The sequence below is a fragment of the Corylus avellana genome, chromosome 8, assembly GCF_965113065.1.
Source record: "Corylus avellana chromosome 8, dhCorAvel1.hap1.2, whole genome shotgun sequence".
NCBI lineage: Eukaryota > Viridiplantae > Streptophyta > Magnoliopsida > Fagales > Betulaceae > Corylus > Corylus avellana.
The window spans coordinates 1536581-1557301 of NC_142497.1; the positions used below are offsets into that span (position 1 = coordinate 1536581).

The 20721-nt window shown below is 33.8% G+C and overlaps 2 protein-coding genes across 4 annotated transcripts; both read left to right on the top strand.

Annotated features, from left to right (window-relative positions):
* The first annotated feature begins 1993 nt into the window (after positions 1–1993).
* On the top strand, positions 1994–12240 carry LOC132164640 (disease resistance protein Roq1). Of its 3 annotated transcripts, XM_059575182.2 has the most exons (10): positions 1994–2520; positions 4305–5409; positions 6681–6956; positions 7050–7811; positions 7910–8629; positions 8748–9219; positions 10273–10341; positions 10634–10713; positions 11243–11528; positions 11778–12240. In XM_059575182.2, exons 1-6 carry the CDS (start codon positions 2030–2032, stop codon positions 8784–8786), a joined length of 3393 nt encoding a protein of 1130 aa, XP_059431165.2. In that variant the 5' UTR covers positions 1994–2029; the 3' UTR covers positions 8787–9219; positions 10273–10341; positions 10634–10713; positions 11243–11528; positions 11778–12240. The 3 variants fall into 3 exon arrangements, with proteins under 3 accessions (XP_059431165.2, XP_088375000.1, XP_088375001.1); XM_088518874.1 differs by lacking the exons at positions 1994–2520; positions 10273–10341 and having other exon boundaries at positions 4313–5409; XM_088518875.1 differs by lacking the exons at positions 1994–2520; positions 10273–10341; positions 10634–10713 and having other exon boundaries at positions 4313–5409.
* Positions 12241–18047: 5807 nt separating this feature from the next.
* On the top strand, positions 18048–20495 carry LOC132178467 (protein FAR1-RELATED SEQUENCE 9). The gene is made up of 3 exons (XM_088518876.1): positions 18048–19706; positions 19795–19935; positions 20032–20495. The coding sequence occupies exons 1-3, from the start codon at positions 18078–18080 to the stop codon at positions 20329–20331; spliced, it is 2070 nt and encodes a 689-aa protein (XP_088375002.1). The 5' UTR covers positions 18048–18077; the 3' UTR covers positions 20332–20495.
* Positions 20496–20721: the final 226 nt, after the last annotated feature.

Below are 20721 nucleotides of genomic sequence, written 5' to 3' on the forward strand. Positions count from 1 at the left end.
ATTGACACTGGGCTTAAATTTGCCCATATATGTGTGGGATCTAATGAGTTTCTTGGAATTTTCTTTTGGAAATGTGGAGGGGGGTTTTGTCAAGCTTAAAGATGATTGAGAAGCCCACCATATTGCTTGATTGGGCTTTTTTATTTTATGAATTTAACTCAAATAAGGTCGTGGGTCAAGCTGCACATATCAACATTAGGTTTTGGAAGTACCCATTACCTTCCTATTGGCTCCAAAGTGGGTAAACTTAGGTTTACAGGAAGTAATTTTCAATTATTAGGAAAAAAAAACTATATTTTTCTTCTCAAACTATCGACGGATTTGTAGCTCAGAAAAAAAAAAAAAAAAATCAACAGATTTGTAATGCTTTTATTAAATTATCAACTGATCATGTTGAATATAGGATCCGTGAGTCTCCTAAACAAGAATGATGAGTCATTGAAACTTCAGATATGGCCGTAGTAATATGTTACTATCGTAATTATCCCACAACAATCATGTGTTTGAATAATTGTAAGTGCATTATATATTGATGGTATTGTTTTTCATATATGATGAATGTCTTTCATAGAATAAATGCTTAGAGTCGATCTCTGGTGTTTGAGAAATTGTGGATGTTAACTTATAGTCCTATAGATTTAATAATTATTTTCAAAAATAGAAAATGAATTCACATAAGTAAAAGTATAAGTCCTACAAATTCAATAATTATTTTCATAAATGGAAATGAAAAATGAATTCACGTAAATGAAAGTGTAGGTCCTACAAATTAATAATCATCTTCAAAAATAAAAAATGAAAAATAGCTTCTTCTTTATCTTTTTTTTTCCCCAATGCGTGCGCTTTTTACAGTGCTAATGCAATGGGCCATGCTTTCTTTCATTTCCCTTTCTACGACCTTGTATTTTTTTTTTTCTTTTTGACGCAACTGGATTGCGGCATCGTGGACCCCACGCCCGGGTTAGCTCTTCCACACCGCTTTCTTCCGTCACGCCTTCCGCCGCGTGTTTTTTTGTTACTTGGTTTCTTGTACTGAAATTTAGAGTGTTCTTTTTCTTTTCGGATCCTGATATCTTTACAGTGCCTTTTTTACCGCAATCTCTCCTTGGTGGTTACCTTTACTTTGCGGGTGTTAGGGTAGGGTTAAAACTCCTGCCTGTTTATTCTGTCTATGTGTTTAAACTGCTTTTTACAACCTTTAGATGACCGATTTTTTATTTTTTTTAAAAAAAAAGAGGACCGATTTTCTACTTTTCTTTATATTGTTTACAGTAATTTTTATTTTGAGTCTGATTAGTTCAGGAACCCATCCAATTTTTAATGTTTTAATCAAGTAACTTTTTTTTATTGGCTTAGAAAAACAAAAAAAACGCGGCATCTTTACACCGCCCTAAAGGACTCCTATGGGCCTTTCGATCGTATGATGATGATTCGATGAAACTTGACTCAATTACTGCGCTCTATCTTTTTCCTTTCACGAGCTTTGTAGCAGACATGGTTGTGTCACAATTAATAACTTTGTCTGCAATCAGTTGAGTCCTACAATTTTTTTTTTTTTTAAATAAAAATTTTAATTCTTTTAATAAAAAAAAACCATAGAAATTCATATAAGTCCTATGAATTAAATAATTATTTTCATAAATGAAAATGGAAAATAAATGCACATAAATAAAATTGTAGGCCCTACAAATTATTTAATAATCATCTTAAAAAAATAAAAATGAAAAATAGCTTCATCTTTTTTGTTTCCCAACGCATGCGCTATCTATTTTAATATTTATCCTAATTAATTTTCTCCTCCAAGTAAAGTCACCGTGTGGAAGTTGCCAAGAAATTTCCTTCTTTCTTTGACCAACGCGTATGCTTTTTTCTCATCTTTCAAGATTGTTTATTATTATAGGACCAACTTGTAATTATATTATTATATCATTCACTGCCGCGTCGAGTACTTCTCTGTGTCTATTGAAGTTATATTGAAGAGTCATTACTCAGTATCCCTAAAACGTAGTAATCAGGCTTACATACACAAATGGCTTCTTCCATGACCTTACATGGAGCTTCTTCCTCTTCTTTTTCCACCCGTCCACGGCCTTATGATGTGTTCTTGAGTTTTAGAGGCAAAGATACCCGCGACAATTTTATTGCTCATCTATACAACGCTTTGATTCAAAAGGAAATCTATACCTACATAGATGACCAACTTAGAGGAGGAGATGAAATTTCAGAAGCACTTTTCAAAGTCATCAAAGAGTCGAAGAATGCAATCGTTGTACTCTCTGAGAACTATGCATCGTCCACCTGGTGCTTGGACGAGTTGATGGAGATCCTTAAGTGTATGGAAACAAAGCACGTCTTGCCAGTGTTTTACAAAGTAGATCCATCGGACGTACGCCATCAAAACAAGAGTTTTGGTGAAGCACTAGCCAAGCATGAAAGCAGATTCAAAGAAGACACTGTGAAGAGTTGGAAGACAGCACTAACTAAAGTTGCCAATTTATCTGGCTTCCATTTGGAGAAAGGGTATTTCTGACCTTATTTTTATACCACCAAAATAATTTATTTGCGCATGGATTAACCTTGATCGCTCTTTGCTAGACACCTACTTTTATGCATGTGCAGCACAAATGAACCATTTTACGCAAATAAATGTTAGTCACTTTAAAAGTACTCAGCTTATTTCTTAACTTTTTGCGTCCAACAAAATAAACTCATTATATTGTTTTGTTTAAGACCACGTAATTTACTTTAATAATATATGGATGATCTAATTGTTGAGGAAGAAATTTTCTTATTTATTTATTTATTTTTTTTTTTTGACATGTCCACACAAGAGGGGGAGGGAGATTCGAACTAGTGACATATGCTTCATTAGGCGTGGTCCCAGCCGATTAATATTTTTCTTGTGTCCTACAATATAATATTATTCATTTGGTGAAACTTCACTTAACCCCCTAAACTTACATTATTATCTCTCAAAGTTCAAAAACTCTCAATTTAGTATAACGAACTTTTAATTTTTTGCAATCTCATCAATCCGTTAGGTTTTTCCGTTAAATCCTGTCAAAATTCACAAAATACCAATTATTTTAATTACAAAAAGTAAAAAAAATTGCAAATATTTAAGCGTGAGTATTTTTGCAAATTCTGTTAAATCTTCACCAACACTTGAATCTTGAAAACAAATTTCCCAAAAAAGAGGGGTATTTGGTAATTATGACACCCTTCTGTTAGGATTTAACCAAAAAACCTAACGATGGGGTGACATTGCAAAAAATTGGAAGTTTGATACATTAGATCGAGAGTTTTTGAACTTGAGAAGTGCTAGAGAGTCAAACAAATGAACCCAGAAAAAGTTTCAAACTGGTGTGGCAAACAAAGGAGAGAGAATTACATTTTTTTAATTTAAAAATCCTTGCCACATCAATTTGGAACTTTTTCTGGGTTCTTTTGTTTGACTCTCTAGCACTTCTTTTTGAACTTTGAGGAGGCAATTGCAAAAGTAATGAAAATTCATAAGGTTAAGTGCTACTGAAGTTTGTTATTTCTAACAAATTTAATCATTATGATTTTTTTTTTTTTTTTTTTTGTCACAAGAACTCTAAATTCTTTTTGTATTTTTCACATTTAGGATCATATTTTTAAAATTAGTCATATTTTCAGGGGATAAGAACTTATATTTAAATAGTTTTCATTAAACTATTTAGTTTTCCATTAGTTATATGGAACACATAAACTATTTAAGACAACATAAAGGTCATTTTACATAATCTGATATAAGTAATTTCTGTGCTACAATCATAGGAGACTTCACCCTTCATAATATAAGTTTTCACCACCTATTTCAAATAGCAGGGTCTACCTGAATGTAATACTTAACTTTTGTGGTATTTTGCTACGTTCTAATTAAAGTTTAGTGGAAATATATTTTATCCCATTATTATTGAATGGTGCAAGATCAAACAATTCAATTTAATAAGAGATTAAACATTTTGGAATTAAATAAACCCTTAAGATTAAAAAAACATTTACAAAAAAAAAAAATGCGGTTACATTTTAGAATAAAATGAAAAAACACTCTTGATATGTATCAACAAGGCAAAACAAATTAAATTCTTGAATGAAAAAAGAAAAGTTAAGTTTAGTAACAAAAACAAAAATCCTTAGGAGGATTAATTGAGATATAGGGAGGGAAGGGTTAAATCAAATCTTGTTGCATACCATTCTCATTTGTTAAAAGAAATCGAACAAATGTATGTAAATCATGTTCTTATGTTTTTTTTTTGTTTTTTGTTCTGCACTGGTAGGAATGAATTTGAATTTATCCAACGAATTGTTCAACTTGTGATCTCAAGAATGAACCGTCATACATACTTAAATGTTGCCAAGTATCCAATTGGACTAGAGTCTCGTGTACGAGATATCAAAGATCGTTTTTTAAGTCTAGGAATGAGTGACAGACACAAAGTAGGAATCTTTGGAGTTGGTGGAATTGGTAAGACAACTATCGTAAAAGCGATCTATAACTCGATTGCTGATCAATTTGAAGATAAATGTTTTCTTGCAAACGTTAGAGAAAATTCAAAGCGAGAGGGTGGTCTAGTCCAATTGCAGAAGACACTTCTTTATGATATCCTAGGCGACTCAAACTTGAAGATTCGCAATGTTTATCAAGGAATCAATGTCATAAAGGAAAGGCTTTGCAATAAAAAGGTTCTTTTAGTTCTTGATGATGTGGATCAATTGATTCAGTTAGATGCATTATCTGGAGAATATGATTGGTTTGGTTTGGGGAGTATAACCATCATAACGACAAGAGATGCACATTTACTTGCTAAGCATAAAGTTAATTTAGCATACAAGATGAAGGAATTGGATAACAATGAAGCTGTTCAGCTCTTTAGTCGACACGCCTTCCAAAGTGATAAACCTAATGATGATTTTGTTGAACTCACTGAAAAATTCCTACTTTATGTTGGGGGCCTCCCACTAGCTTTAACGGTGTTAGGTTCGGATCTATATGGAAGAGACAAAAATCATTGGAAAAGTGTATTGAAAAAGTACGAAAGAATTCCTCATAATTATATTCATGAAAAGCTTAAAATAAGTTATGATGGATTGGAAGAGAATGAGAAAAATATTTTCCTTGACATTGCTTGTTTCTTCAAAGGGGAGAATGCAGAATATGTCACTAAAATACTAGACAGTTGTGATTTCTTTCCGGATATTGGTCTTAAAGTGCTTATGGATAAGTCTCTCATAACTATTGATCAGAATGAAAGACTGATGATGCATGACTTACTGCAAGATATGGGTAGGAAAATTGTTCGTCAAGAGTCACCCAATGAACCTGGCAAACGCAGTAGGTTGTGGTTTCATGAAGACGTCCGTGATGTATTAGAAGAAAATATGGTATGACTCATAAAAACACTTTTAGTTTTACATTTTGCAAATGTTGATGGAAAAATAACACGCATGCGCGCGCACACACCACCATAAAAACTAATTTGGCTCATTTGTGTATGCGATTTTTTTTTTTTTTGGTATTCTTTATATAATTTTTTTGTTGTATTCAAAATTGTGAATACCGATCTTTTTTTTTCTTTTCTTTTTTTTTTTTTTAAAAAAAAATTAGGTTTAGATGCTTTAGAGAATACGAAACAAAATTAGAAAAGATGTTTCAGAAGGTAAATTAAATTGAATATATTTGGAAAAAAAAAAATTCTAAATTCTAAATTTTAAAAATAAAAAATTTGAAGTTTGAAAATCATCCCTAAGGGGTAGTAGAGGGTGACTCTTGTTGTGAGTGTTGTGTCTTACATTGAGAAAATATAAAAGAAAATAGTGCTTAATATACATAAATGGATCTTAGCCCATTAGCTTAGACTTTTGGGCTAGAGTTGTGTTCAATTATGTATATTAATGTACTCTTGGTAAAAACTCCATAATCGCTTTATCTCCCAACAGCTCTACCACCCCCGGGTGTCTTCGGGTGGCCGAGTCACCCCAAACAGCGGCTGGGGGTGGAACCTTGGGTTTTTTTTTAATTATTATTTTTTTGCTTTTTGTTTTGTTTTGTTTTTGTTTTTGTTTTTTTTTTTTTTTGAGTTAAGTTAAAAAGATTTGAATTGGGCGTAAAAAATTGGGTTGGGTTAAAAAAATTAGAGTTGGGTGTAAAAGACACCCAAACATAAACTCAAAAAATAATTAAACATAAAACATCACCCAAACATGTATTTGGATGTAGGTAGGATGCCTTTAATCCAAAAGAATAAATAAATCATAAAGGAAATTGGCTTTTATGCTTTGTCAAAGATATATATAATTTTTATGAGTATTGTACTTTTTATTTTATAAATAAGAAAGAATAATAAGTAAATATGAGAAAAAAAAAAAAAAAAAAAAAAGAAGCACCACAGGTAGCCAGATTGATGGAATATAAGTTTGCTTCATTTTCATAAAATAATGTGTGTATATATGAGAATAAAATTATAATTCTATCAAGTCATATATATATATATATATATATATATATATATATATATATATATATATATATATATATGACTTGATAGAATTATAATATATATATATATATGTATATATAAAATTCTAGCAAGTGATAAAGTAGGGAGAACTTCATGTTTTCATTTTGTTGCCACATTTATGCATTCTCTTACTAGGGAACAAACAAAATTGAAGGCATACTAGTGGAATTGCCGGAACGAGACTTGATACAGTGGAGTTCCAAAGTGTTTGTGAAGATGAAAAGGCTCAGATATTTTATATGTCGTAATGCAAACTTTTCTACAAAGCCGACTTATCTCCCTAATGAGTTAAGAGTCCTTGATTGGACTGAATGTCCTTTAGAATCTCTTCCATCCAATTTTCATGGACGGAAACTCACTATTCTAAAAATACGTAATGGCCTCTTTAAAGGACTCAATGGCAGATTTCAGGTATGATTGTAATTTTTAATGTTTTTTCTTTAAAATTTTGTTGTAAACTTCTTTGAAGCTTATTTTACCCCTCTTTCTTTTTTTCCTTTGCAGAATTTATCAAACCTGATTATTATGGAATTCATTCGACTTAAAAGCCTAACTGAAATTCCTGATATTTCAAGAATTCCAAATTTACAAGAATTACATGTTTCTCGGTGCAAAAGTTTAGTTAAGGTTCATGACTCTGTTGGATTCCTTGATAAGCTTACCCTTATGTCATTTTTCGAATGCTCTAACCTTATTCATCTTCCAAGTAGCATTCTTCAGTTACAGCATCTCGACTATCTTTGTGTTCGAGGGTGTCCAAAACTTGTAACAAATGTGAGGGATGAAAGACAATCCATGCTCCCAATTGTGTCCATAGAGGGAAGATCAAAATTATTCTTATCGCCTCCTCCAGCGAATTCAAGCATTTCCGATGTTGGTTGTTCCTCGGTTGGGTTTCCGGCACTAACACGACTGGTTCTTGATAAAATACATTTCTCTGGGACACTTTTCCCTTCCACTTTAGAGGTGTTAGATATATCAGGGAGTGAAATTGTTAGTCTGCCTGTATGGATCAAAACATTTGTTAGATTGAGGTGGCTTGGGTTTGCCCAATGCAAGCAACTTCAAGAAATTCTAGAACTTCCAGCAAACATAAAAGAAATAAGTGCTGGCGGATGTGTTTCATTGGAAAGTTTTCCGCAAATATCAAAAGAAAATCAATTCAATACAAGTCAGTTGCCAGCGTTAGAGTGGATTGAATTGACTGACTGCACTAAAATGGCTAAGAAAATAGGGAATCAGGTGGAAGATTTTTTATTGAATAAGGTATGTCTGTCTCTCTCTCTCTCTCTCTTTCTTATGTACGTATTTGTATGTGTCTTGGTTTATGGGTTATACTTGAGAAAATTCTTGATATTCAATAGGTACATTATAAGGACTCTTTTTCCGGTGGAATTGTATTTCCTGGAAATAGGATACCAGACTGGTTCCGCCATCGTAGGGACTGTTCATATGGTAGTCAATCATGTATAATAGATATTAAAGGGCTCCCTCATTTGGATGAGATCCAAGGAATTGTTTTTTGTGCTCTTCTTCAACCCATTCGTGAGGGCTTCCATGATAATACTATAGATGTGGTTCAGTTTACGATGAGGCATAAAGGTATAGACATAATTGGTAGACTGAGAGAATTCAAGTTTGTGGAATCAAAAAATGTATGGCATGACTACTTCGACCTAGAATATTTTGAGCTAAAGGGTGGCAGTTTGCAAGTTGAGTTGTCTATAATTTCACGGATGTTCGTCAGAAGTGTCGGAGTTCATATTATACACAAGGATGCAGAGAATGCGAAAGATCATCCAGATGTGACCCACATGGATTTTCATTTCTCTAGTGATGAATCCAATGGAAGAAGAACTTATTTCTTGGAAAGTTCATCTGCAGAGGACGAATCCGATGAAGAAATTGAAAATTCAGTGTGTTCAATCGAAGAGGATGACGTCGAAGAAGAAAGTGAAATTCCAAAATGTTTAACCAGAAAGGATGAACGCAATAAGATTGAAAGGATTCGTCCATCTAAGAGCCGATGTGACGATGATGATGATAATGGTGATCATTACAACTTGGAATCCAGTTGTTTTTCAGTAAGGACTCCTTACCTTACCTTAACTTAATGCTTGCTAATTTTGTTATTGGTTAACTGGTTTGCAGCCCAATGTTGATGCTAGTATATATTTATTTGTCCACTTAATCATGGATCAGGTTTTTCTGGCTTGGAAACGGTGTTTAGGGTGCAAATGACAAATGGGGTTCCATATTTGAGAGAGAGCCACTAGCTTGAGTTCCCATCTCAATTCGCAGGAGATGGATGTAGAAGGAACTCCTGCACTCCATGGACATGTATTGGTTATTTGGAAATTTCATCCTCAGAGTACGAACCCGATGAAGAAATTGAAAATTCAGTGGGTTCAATCAAAGAGGATGAATTCGATGAAGAAAGTGAAAATTCAGTGTGTTCAATGAAGTCGATGAAGAAAGTGAAATTGCAATGGGTTCGATCAAAGAGGATGAAGTCAATGAAGAAAGTGAAAATTCCATGGGTTCAATTGAAGAGGATGAATGCAAAACAATTGAACGGATATCAGATGGTATTCAATCATCAAAGAGGCGCCGTGATGATGCTTGTAACTTGGAATCCAATTGTAACCCACAACAAATGAGGAGTTATTTTTCGGTAAGGACCTTTTAATGCTTGTTAATTTTGTTTTTGGTTAACTGCTTGGTACTGTGAGTTTAGAGGGCTGTTTGTAGCTTTTGGGTCTTACCTGTCCACTTAATTATCTAATGATATATTGATTTGTCCACTTCATTATGGATCAAGTTTTTCCTAAATTGAGATGGCGTTCCATATGGGAATCTCTGGGACATATTTAGCACCTTTGAGTCTCTCAACCCAACCTCACATTCCTTCTACTCTTCCAGCAGCATAGCCAATTGTCACATTTAGAAGGAACTCCTGCTCTTCATGGATACCACATGCCTGCAGAGTGGCAAACACAGAACTACTCACAGCGTTAGATGGGTTCGATCTATCATATTCTTATCATTATGGGTTTGGTTTTATTGTATTTGATTGTCATGAACTCAAATCATATTTGCATACATCCATAATTTGATTGTCATGGGAAACTAGTCAGGCCTTCGTTTGGTGTGGAAAAGTATTCCTGGAGCTCATATTTCCAACTTGACACTCAGAAATTCAAAATACTCAAAAAATTGACTCTGGCTTAAGTTCGTCCCGGAATAATTAAGTTTTTACTTTGTGTGCTACTTACCAGTTAATAGAAGGATCTCTAGGACCGGCCTTAATTTCACTTTGAAGAGCATTGCAAAAAGATCCATCCATTTTGCAAGTGTTTGCCCAACTATAGGTATAACGAAGTTAAGTGCAGAAATTTGGGGCTGTTTTGTTTTGGAAATGTAGAGGGTGGGTTTTGCCAACATCAGGTTTAGGATGTATGCATTATCAAGAAGTTAACTACAAGAAGTTTCTAAACATATATATAAATTCAACATCGACAGGAAGATGATAACAAAAAAAGACAGTGGTCGATCTGTCCTTATAAATAGGTCAGATATGCAATGTCTAATTTACTTATATGCATGTTTGTGATTATGCTTATGTATTTTTTGCATAATGGTACTAGAGATGAACTGAGATTCTAGTATTGTGCTGGTTGGTGTTTTTTTTATTAGATTCTACAATTCCTATTTTTGATAATTTTAGGAAGAAATCTATCCCGTGGACCATTGAGTGGCGGTTTCACTCATCAAATGTCGTTTTGCATGATCACGGGTGAGTTGTCTTATGAACTCTTATACAGAGGAGAACAATTCTTTCTTAGTAATTCTTATCCTCTTACAGAAACCTGTTGGCATGGAATTTTTTTTTTAAAAAAATAAAATAAAATTGATGCATGAGTCAATTGTATGGAGAACTGATGCAATTAATGTTGTTTCAGTGGTCTGCTGTCAAGTTTCTATTATTTTTTTATGTAGCATGCATAAAACATGGCCTCTTACCTAAAGTATTTGTTGTCCTTAGTTTACGACTTAAATGTTAATGGATGGCTGGAAATCTAATGTAGGGCTGAGATGGCATGAGATTTCTCTTATTGTATCAAATTCTGCAGCCTTACTTCCTGCATTTATGGTCCTTCAAAAGAAGGTAAGATCCAAGTCATGAGGGCTTGGTTCAAAACAAATTGTATCTGAAAGCTTCTAATCATGACACTCTTAATGTGCAAAGTACTTTGTTGCCTTATGCAAGCATGTGCAGAGTGGGTCATCTTCATGTCTAGTGGAATTTCAAGGCATATTATACATGCATAAATATATCTGTTCATGTGTACACATATAGATATGTTTTGGAGATTGATAACAATCTTGGGGGATATCTAAAATCTTGCTTAGTGTGAGATTTCTCATCAAGTTTGTTCCCTTGCTTTATTGTATCATCTGAAAATCTGGTCTAACTTGCTCTTCTTGTTTCAACATTCTCTCATCTTTAGTGAGAAGAAAATATTGTCAAGTAGGTTCTTTTTCTGTATTTGAAGGTTTACTTTTACTTGTCACCCTGCTGTCACCTTTTCTTCAGATGTTAATATTGAGTCACCACCTTCTATTGCATTCATGCAAGCGAATCTTCTATTAACAGCCAAAGAACCATTTAAGATTTACTTATGATTTTGAAACAGCTCAATGAAGGAAGTGATTATTTCTTGGGAAGTTCATCCGTAGAGGATGAATCCTATGAAGAAAGTGAAAATTCAGTGTTCAATCAAAGAGGATGAAGTCGATGAAGAAAGTGAAATTTTAGAATGTTCAATTGAAGAGGATGAACTCGATGAAGAAAGTGAAAATTCAGAACGTTTAACCGAAGAGGATGAACGCAATAAGATTCAAAGGATTCAACAATCTAAGAGCCGTTGTGACGATGATAATGATGATGGTGATTATAACTTGGAATCCAGTTGTTTTTCAGTAAGGACTCCTTACCTTACCTTACCTTAGTGATTGTTAATTTTGCTTTTGGCTAACTGCTTTTAAAGGGCTGTGTTGATGCTACTATATATTGATTTGTCCACTTCACCAGCTAGCTGTGAATTTACTTAAATTAAGGTACTGTGGTTTCTAAAAATGTACAAATTCAACAACTACAAGAATATGACAACAACAAAAAAGACACTGCTCGCACATATAAATATTTGCATTCTGTTAACCATACTGCAGCTGAAGCGCATGCTCATAGTGAAGTGGCAGCCGTGAGGAGTCCTACTGCAGCAGCTGAGGCTCCTGCTCCTAGTGAAATGGCAGCTGTGAAAAGCAAGGCTAGCTGCTGCTGCTGCAATTGATAAAGATGTTGCTGCAATTGATGAAGATGAAGCTAAGAAGAATTCTACTACAACAGATCAAGACAAGAGGAGAAGGAGTGAAGCTGTACAACACTTATCCAAGATAAAGTGCAAAGAAAGAGAAGTTGGATTCAAACCAACTTCCCATTCTAAGATTGAAGTAGAAAACCTTCAAGTTATTAATGTTAGATAACATTCTGTTTTCAATCTCTAGTTTCCAGCTTTTAATCAAAGTCATTGTAATTACTTAGAACACCTCATGTATAGTTCAAATAGGTTTCTTCCTTTGTAATTGCTTATGCTTATAAATAATGTTTTCCTTCAATGGTTTTGGAATTCTGTCAAAATCAGTCCATTAAAGTTTTCTTTACATTCAACCAACAGAAAGCAGCAGAGATGTAAGGCATATTACATGCCCACCAAAATAAACAAAAGAACATAATATGCTTCAAGAGAACGTCAACCAACGTTATAGCATTGGGAAGTGCTTTATATATCAACCTACAAAAACATTGATTAATTCAAGCCACATTTAAAGGGTATTAAAATATATGCTTAAAGGACTACATATTGGTTAGGATGTCAGAACTGGAGACTCCAAACTCAGAAATGGAAAAGGTTTTTTGCTTTTAAGAATAAGTTGAAAATTTCAAACCAGTTATGACCACATTCCTGCAATGAGAATTCAGGTTTAGCTTCAATATACACCGAAAGATTTGTCATTTCAAAATTCCAGATCAGAAGTTATCTTATTATGACAAGTTTTTTGACAAAACAAAAAAGAAAAAGGCCACAACAGATAACAAATAACAAATTAAAAGCTTAAATCAAATGTGAAAACTTCTTGTAGTGGCATCATTAAGAACAAGACCTGAGGTGCTCCGGGGGTATGGCATCATTAGAGCACATGCCTCTTTTTTTCTAAAATGCAGAGCTTTTTCACATTGAATTTCAGATGTGCAGAAGGAATGGAAACCCTTTATTACGTATAGGGGTCGGCAAATTAACCGTCTACCGATTACCAATCGTTTGTCGACTACGACCGAACCAAAATTAATTGTCAACCAACTTATGTGAGTCCAAAATCAGTATGGATTCTTTATACCGACGTCGATTCAGTTTGGTTAACTAAACCGAACCGAACCGTCAAATTTGACACAGTTTAAGGCTTTGACGGATGAACTTTGCGAAGTGATGTTATGTTAAAAATATTTGATAAGTTTTTTTAGCCAAAAAAAAAAAAACAATTTGGGCCGAATAACTATTTTTGGCCCATTTAAAAATAGCATTGGCCCAATTAAAAAAGCTCACGGTTAACCGATTGAAATTAACTTAAAATTTCAAGATAATTTGTTATCGAAATGAAATCGGTGAATTAACTGACAATTTTGATTAACCGACCAATAATGACTTTACCAAACTGAACCAAACCGATAATGATTTAGTGTAGTTGTTCGAGGGAAAATGAGAAAAAAGATGTTGATTTCTATGGCTCTTCAAATATACATTTTTGGATTACATTACATACTTGAAAATGTTCTAAATATGTCATCAAATGGTAGCTTAATCAGGTGAGGACTAAATCTCATGAAGTGGAAGTTACTAATTCGAATCTCCTTCCCCTTGTGCGAACATGAAATATATATATATATATATATATATATATACAAAAAGGTTCTAAATGGTCTATTAATTTAGTTTATTCATCCAAAAAAAAAAAAATTTTGATTGATGGGATATTAGAAATGGGAAAACATGAATACATACCATTTTATGAGGGTGAATGCATCCCGTAAATGATTTAAGAATTATCCTTTCTATGCTAGTACTTGAGCAACCATTTTACTTAATTGATTCCAAAATGAATGGAGTAATGTTACAAGTCCCTTTTTTATTACTCTTGTGTTACTCCAAGAATGATGTGGCTCTTAAAATCACTATTGAACTTGTGATTGATCATTATTGAATTTTGATCAAATAATGATTTTAAAAGCCACCTCATTTTTTGAGGGATATAAGATTGACATAAGATGGACTTTTAAAATTACTCTCTTAGGCCTGCTGGGCAAGTGATGCAAAATATCATATATGTATGTTAATGACTGGATACATATCATATGTAATGGGTTTGTGAACATGCATGTTAATTAATTACCATGAACATACCATCCATATATTCCTCAATTATTGTTATTATTAATTTTGGGCAAACAAATAAAGCCTAACAAATTTGACTTGAAGATATTTCCTATATATATATTCTTTTTGAGCAACCATTATCTAATTGCATCTAGAAATGTATAAAGCCATATATATCGTGTGGCCAAACTATCATCCGGGTCGTCAATTTGATTACTAATTTACCATTTTTCTACAATATTATTTCAAACACCGTGTGGAAGTAATTGCCAATTTGCCAAGAATTTTCTGGTCTCTCTTTTATCAACGCGGAAGCTGAAACATGACTCTATTTCACATGGCTCTATTTCGTAGCCTTATAATGTTTGGTAAATGACTCTTTCTTCTATTGAAAAAAAAAAAAAAAAAAAAAAAAAAGTTTGATTGATGGGACATTGAAAATAGAAAACATGAATGCATTATACATATTATTTTATTAGGTTGATCATACATCCCTTAAATGATATTAGAATAATCCTTTTAATTTTCTGCTAGTTGTGCAAACATTTTACTTAATGGATACCAAACTGAATGGTGTTGGGCAAGTGATGCAGAAGATCGATCACACATGAGGAACTTGTATGGCATTATTCCAACTATTTACAGTAGAGGAAGATAATGCACATTATGAAAGAATTTATCATCATCATTTATTTCCTAATTGACTACGGACTGATGCATTTATTCAGGAAATAAATCGTTATGAAACTTGACGATCCATTTCGTTATATATATGTGATGGGTTTGTGATTATGCATGTTACCTTGAACATACCATCCATTATTCCTCAATTATTGCTATTAATTATTTCGTGGAAACAAAGAAAGCCTTACAAATTTTACTTCAAGATCTAAATGAGAAGTGTACGTTAAACCAACGTCCATCTATCATCCGGGTCAGTTTAATTAATTACACATTTAGCATTTTTCTACAATTCAAGTAGACCGTGTGGAAGATGCCATGGCTCTAATTAACTTTCCCACTACTTTTCGTTGCAGAAAAGGATTTATGTGTCGAAATCGGTAGGGTGACCAGTTGTAGAAGATAGAGTATGTGTTGGCAAAACATTATCACAAAAATAGTCTCCTTTAAAAAAATAAAAATTTTCGTTTTTTAAAACAATTTATTTTTAAATAAAAAATTTCGTCTTTTTTTTAAAAAAAAAAAAAATCGTTTTTTTAATTAAATTATTATTATTATTTTTTTTGAATTTATAAGAGTATTTTTGTCTTATTGAGAAATATGTATGAATATTTTTATCTTTTTGCTAAATTTAAAAAGACATGGACAATATTTTATTAATTTATGAGAACATTATCCATTGATGGTAATTTAAAGAGTGCATAGACTTTACCCAGTTTTATAATTTGAGTTTAAAATTGTAAAAAATCTTAATCAACTGCAAAAAGGCAGCAAGATCTAGGAAGTTGCCCAAGGACGATCACATTTAATGTTTATCCTTGGTAGTTGAACAAAATAATTGTAAAAAGAGAAATGCTAAAGGCCCAACTTTTTTGCCCAACAAAAGTCCAACTTTTACCCTTTATTTTTTTTCTAAAAAAAACAAAATGAAAAATGAAAAAAATGTCTAAAGCAACCCTATCTATTTTTGTCCTTTCTTTTATTTGGTATTTTTAAAAAAATGAAAAATAGTATTTTTCTTCATAATAATGACATTTTCTTGAAAAAAATGACATTATTATGAAAAAAATACCATTTTTCATTTTTTTAAAAATACCAAATAAAAGAAAGACAAAAAATAGATAGGGTTGCTTCAAACATTTTTTCCATTTTTTATTTTATTTTATTTTTTAAAAATAAATAAGGCAAAAGTTGGACTTTTGTTGGGCAAAAAAGTTGGGTCCCTATCATTCCTCTTGTAAAAATTAAGAGGTTTGATAAAGGCACAACACAAACCCAACTTAAAACCAACTTCTCTCCTACATGGCATTTATTTATTTTTTTATTATATTTTTTTTAAAACCAAATTAAAGGCCTGTAAAAATCAAATTTCAGAAATCCTAAAAGTCCTCTCTCAGTCCCTCGCTCTCCCTCCCGCGCTCACCCTCTCTTCTCCGGCGAGTTCATCGGCCACCGGAAATCCCCTCTTAGTCTCTCGCTCTCCCTCCCGTGCTCACCCTCTCTCTCCTCCGGCGAGTTCTTCGGCACCGGCGAAGCTGTCCGTCCACTGTCTCTCTCACTCCGGCGACGTCTACAGCCACCGACGAAGCTCCTGTCTCTCTCTCACTCCGGCGAAGTCGAAGGCTCTCTCTCTCCTCCATCGGTGGTAAGTAATCCCTCTCTCTCATCCACATTCAAAATCTAGGGCTTTTTGATTTATGTGTAGTGGGTGCTAGAATAGTGTATTAGATTTATGTGTATTTAGGGTTTAGATTTCTGTTTTTTTGAATATTATTGGGTATGGATTTTTACTTCTTTTTCCGTTGGTTGAAGCTGTGTTTGTTCATGGCCGAGAAAGATAGTTTTTGGTCAGATTTCTCATTTGCATTATTCTCTGCAGTTTGTCAAATATAAGTCCTTCTATTGCATTATTTCTTTTTACATCCACAAACAAATCTGATTCTAAATCTATCTTTATCAATTTAGAGTGCAACTGTCTACCCAATTCCTTGAGCCCCATTCCGGCACAAGCTTTAAGAACACTTGATAAAGTAAACATATTTGGACATATTTTTGACCTTTTCATTTGCTCAAACAAGTTTAAAGCCCATTCATGGGACTCACAAAGAACACAGCCAGAAATAACAGCATTCCAGGAAACAATATCAGGTTGTGCAATTTCGTCAAAAACAGTAATTGCATCTTCCATATCTCCTGATTTGGTTACATTTCCTCAGATCAACTGCCATCAAGCTGTTGCCGTTATTATGTCCATTAAAATCCAATGCAATCATCTTTAGGTACAAACCACAAGAAATTAGGACAACACAAATTAAATCTTAGCTGCATCAATTGGTCTCTTCCCTTGCTGGTAGTACTGGAAATAGATATCAACAAAATTTTTCATCTTCTTGTATAATCTTGGGCTTGACTCATTCACTAGCCCATCAACCGGTTCAATCTCATTTTCTGGTTCTGGAATGCAGAACACAGCCAAAGAAATCCTCTCCCTTTCTGAGTTTGTCACCACTCTGTGTACTGGGCTCTTGAATATTCCGTTACTCATTATCTGTGTATCATACAGAACCAGTTAAAGCAAGCAAACCATTTATAATGAAACCTCTACTTTTTCCAACAAAATGTTTATTTCCTAAGGTAGAATCTGTAGTTGACTATTGTGAATCGAGCAATGATTCTTTACAAGTGAACATGCTGTTGCTAGTTGGTATCAGCTAAAACAATTGGCATTGGCATTGGCATTGGCACATCAAACCTGAAAGCTACCCTAATTTATATTAGGGTTCGTTTGAGTTTGCAATTTCAATTCATGTGATTTGAAAATTCGATTTTTAAAAACGCAACTAAACATTTAGTAAAATTGCAGTTTAACCTTTAATATAGTTCATTTTTAAAAACAGACTCGTTTAAAAAAATGCAAATATTACATGGTAATCCATATTACATGGTCCTGACATGCATGCGTGATGGCCAAGTAAGAAACAGCAGAAGTACGGGTATAAAGACCAAATTAGCAACTAATAGAACGAAGTGTAATGCTAGGATTTGTGCGAATTTATGGGATGAGGGAACATGGTATTTGAGTAAAGTGGTGCTTGAGCATAACCATCCTGTAAGCCCAAAAAAAATAAGGTTTCATAGGTGTTATAAGAATATAAATTATGCTGCGAAAAAAAGGCTTGATCTTAATGATAGGGCTGGAATTCGTTTGAATAAGAATTTTAACTCATTGGTTGTTGAAATGGGGGGGTTTGAGAATGTTCCCTTTGATGAGAGAGATTGTCGGAATTTTATTAACAAGGCAAGAGAGCTTCGGCTTGGCAAAGGAGGTGGTCAAGCTCTTTGTGATTATTTCGTAAGAATGCGAGAATTGAATGATAGATTCTATTATATGATAGACATGGATGATGATAGTAGGTTGCGAAATGTGTTTTGGGCTGATGCACGAAGTAGGGCATTGTATGAATATTTTGGGGATGTCATTACATTTGACACCACATACTTGACTAATAGGTATGATATGCCATTTGCTCCCTTTGTAGGAGTCAATCATCATGGTCAATCTATACTTTTTGGGGCAGGATTATTGTCAAACGAAGATACAGACACATTTGTTTGGTTGTTTGAGGCATGGTTGAAGTGCATGAACTACAAAGCTCCAAGTGCAATTATAACAGATCAGGATAGGGCAATGAAAAATGCAATTGAGATAGTTTTCCCAAAAACACGACATAGATATTGTCTATGGCACATTATGAGAAAAGTCCCCGAAAAGCTTTCAGGATATGAGCATTATGATCAAATTAAGATGGCCCTAAATATATGTGTGTATGACTCTCCCAATGTTGATGATTTTGAGGGAAATTGGAAAAGTTTAATTGAGAGTTATGAGCTTCAGAATAACCCATGGTTGAATACGTTATATTCTGAGCGGACTTTTTGGGTGCCGGCATATATGAAAGATACGTTTTGGGCGGGAATGACTACAACGCAGCGGAGTGAAAGCATGAATTCTTTCTTTGATAATTACGTGCATGCACAAACGACTCTAAAGGAATTTGTTGATCAATTTGATAATGCTTTGAAGAAAATGGTTGAGAGGGAGGCACGTGCTGATTTTGATTGTTATAATCGCACGAGTCCTTGTGTAACAGACTTTGCTTTAGAGAAGCAGTTTCAAGATGCTTATACAAATGCAAAATTCAAAGAAGTTCAAGCAGAATTTAAGCCACGTTCGAATGTTAATAATTGTCTTCTAAAAAGTGAAGGTGCAATTTCTACGTATCAAGTGATTGAAACTGATGGAAACCGCATGATGAACAAAACATTTAGTGTTTTCTTCAACACCAATGAATTGGAAGTGAAGTGTACTTGTGCATTATTTGAAGTAAGAGGAATCATATGCAGACATTCCATTTCTGTTCTACTTACGAGTGGGGATACAATGTTGCCACCTAGATATATTCTTGATAGATGGAGGAAGGATATAAATCGAAAACATGTTTTGATTAAGAGTAGTGGTGACGTGTTGGTTAATAACTCCAATGCCCAGAGGTATGACGAATTTTGCAAGCATTGTGAAGAATTAGCATTGCTCACATCCAAGAACGTGAAATATTTCATGGAAGCGATGAAAAGTGTTGATATGTTAACGGAGAAATACCGTGCCTTAACGTTGGTTGAGCCCAATCAATGTGATGAAGTCATTCCAATTTGTGATGAGGTACTTTTAAGTAATGAGGGCACTACGGTGCAAAGTGAGAAGGTGCTTACTCCTGTTAAGGCTACAAAGAAAGGGAGACCACGCTTCCTACGAATGGTCCCAGTTATAGAAAAAGTGACCAAAAAGTCACAAGGTAAGAAATCCCAAAGACGAAATAAGCAACAGGGCAAGAACACTGTCAACAAGCAAGGGAAAAATAAGAAGGTACATAACCTATCTCAAGATGACCTCAACACTTCTCAAACTTCATTGCCTCATACAACACAGGTGATTAATATATGACGATTTACCTGATTTTGGGTACACATATCATTTGCTCAAATATGATTTTTCATTTGTTTAATTTATTATGTAGGGTTCCATCAATGTGGCAGCAACAATGGTTGATCCAATGTCTGAGTTGCCAAAATTGATCAGCCAACACAAATATGAAGAAGCCTTCGTCACAGCCTTTCGAAGATGTGATGTGTCTATTGTATACTGGCTATGCTCTCAGGTTTATAAATTCATCATGTTATCTTAGTTATTAATGTTGTATATTTAAATGAAGTTGCCTTAAAGGTTTTTTTTTTTTTTGTTTTTCCTTATTTAGGTTGATCTACAACATATATTGTCTATATATCCTCTTCCTTTGAGCCAAGTAGTATTACTTCACCTTTTGCGGCATCTAACCTACGGTATCAATATCAATATGCCCCACACATTTGGTTGGATGATAAGCGTCGCCAATGCTATAATCCCAACAGACCCAATGATTGCAACGCAGGTGCAGCCCATCTTCAATGAAGTTTATGCCGTTCTCAACCATCGACAATACTTGCCTACGATTACTGGTGATGAGCTTTCAAGTATCCGTTCTCTGATACATGTCATTATGTCCAAGAGCATGTAAAATTTAATATAGTTTATGCCTTTGATGTTGGCATTTTTTTTAGGGAATTGTCATGTAACTGTCTTTTTGAGAAGTTGCCATGTGACTTTGTCTTTTTGAGAAATTATCATGTAACTCTTTAAAAGGATTGTGTTGGGAGCAACGCGGAAGAGCTTTGTCATTTATGTTTATTGCATATTTCTTATTGTTTATGAAAGTTTTTTATAGGGAATGTAATGCCTTAAAGAAGACTGATAAATTCTAGTGTCCTATTTACCCCTTTTCATGCTTAAAACACCGAAACAGGACACAAAAGGAATATTTGCTTTATGCATAGCAGAGTAAGAATTTGTAAATCACTGGTGCACAACAGACCAATTTGGGATCTTTTTTTTTTATTCGATTTTCTTT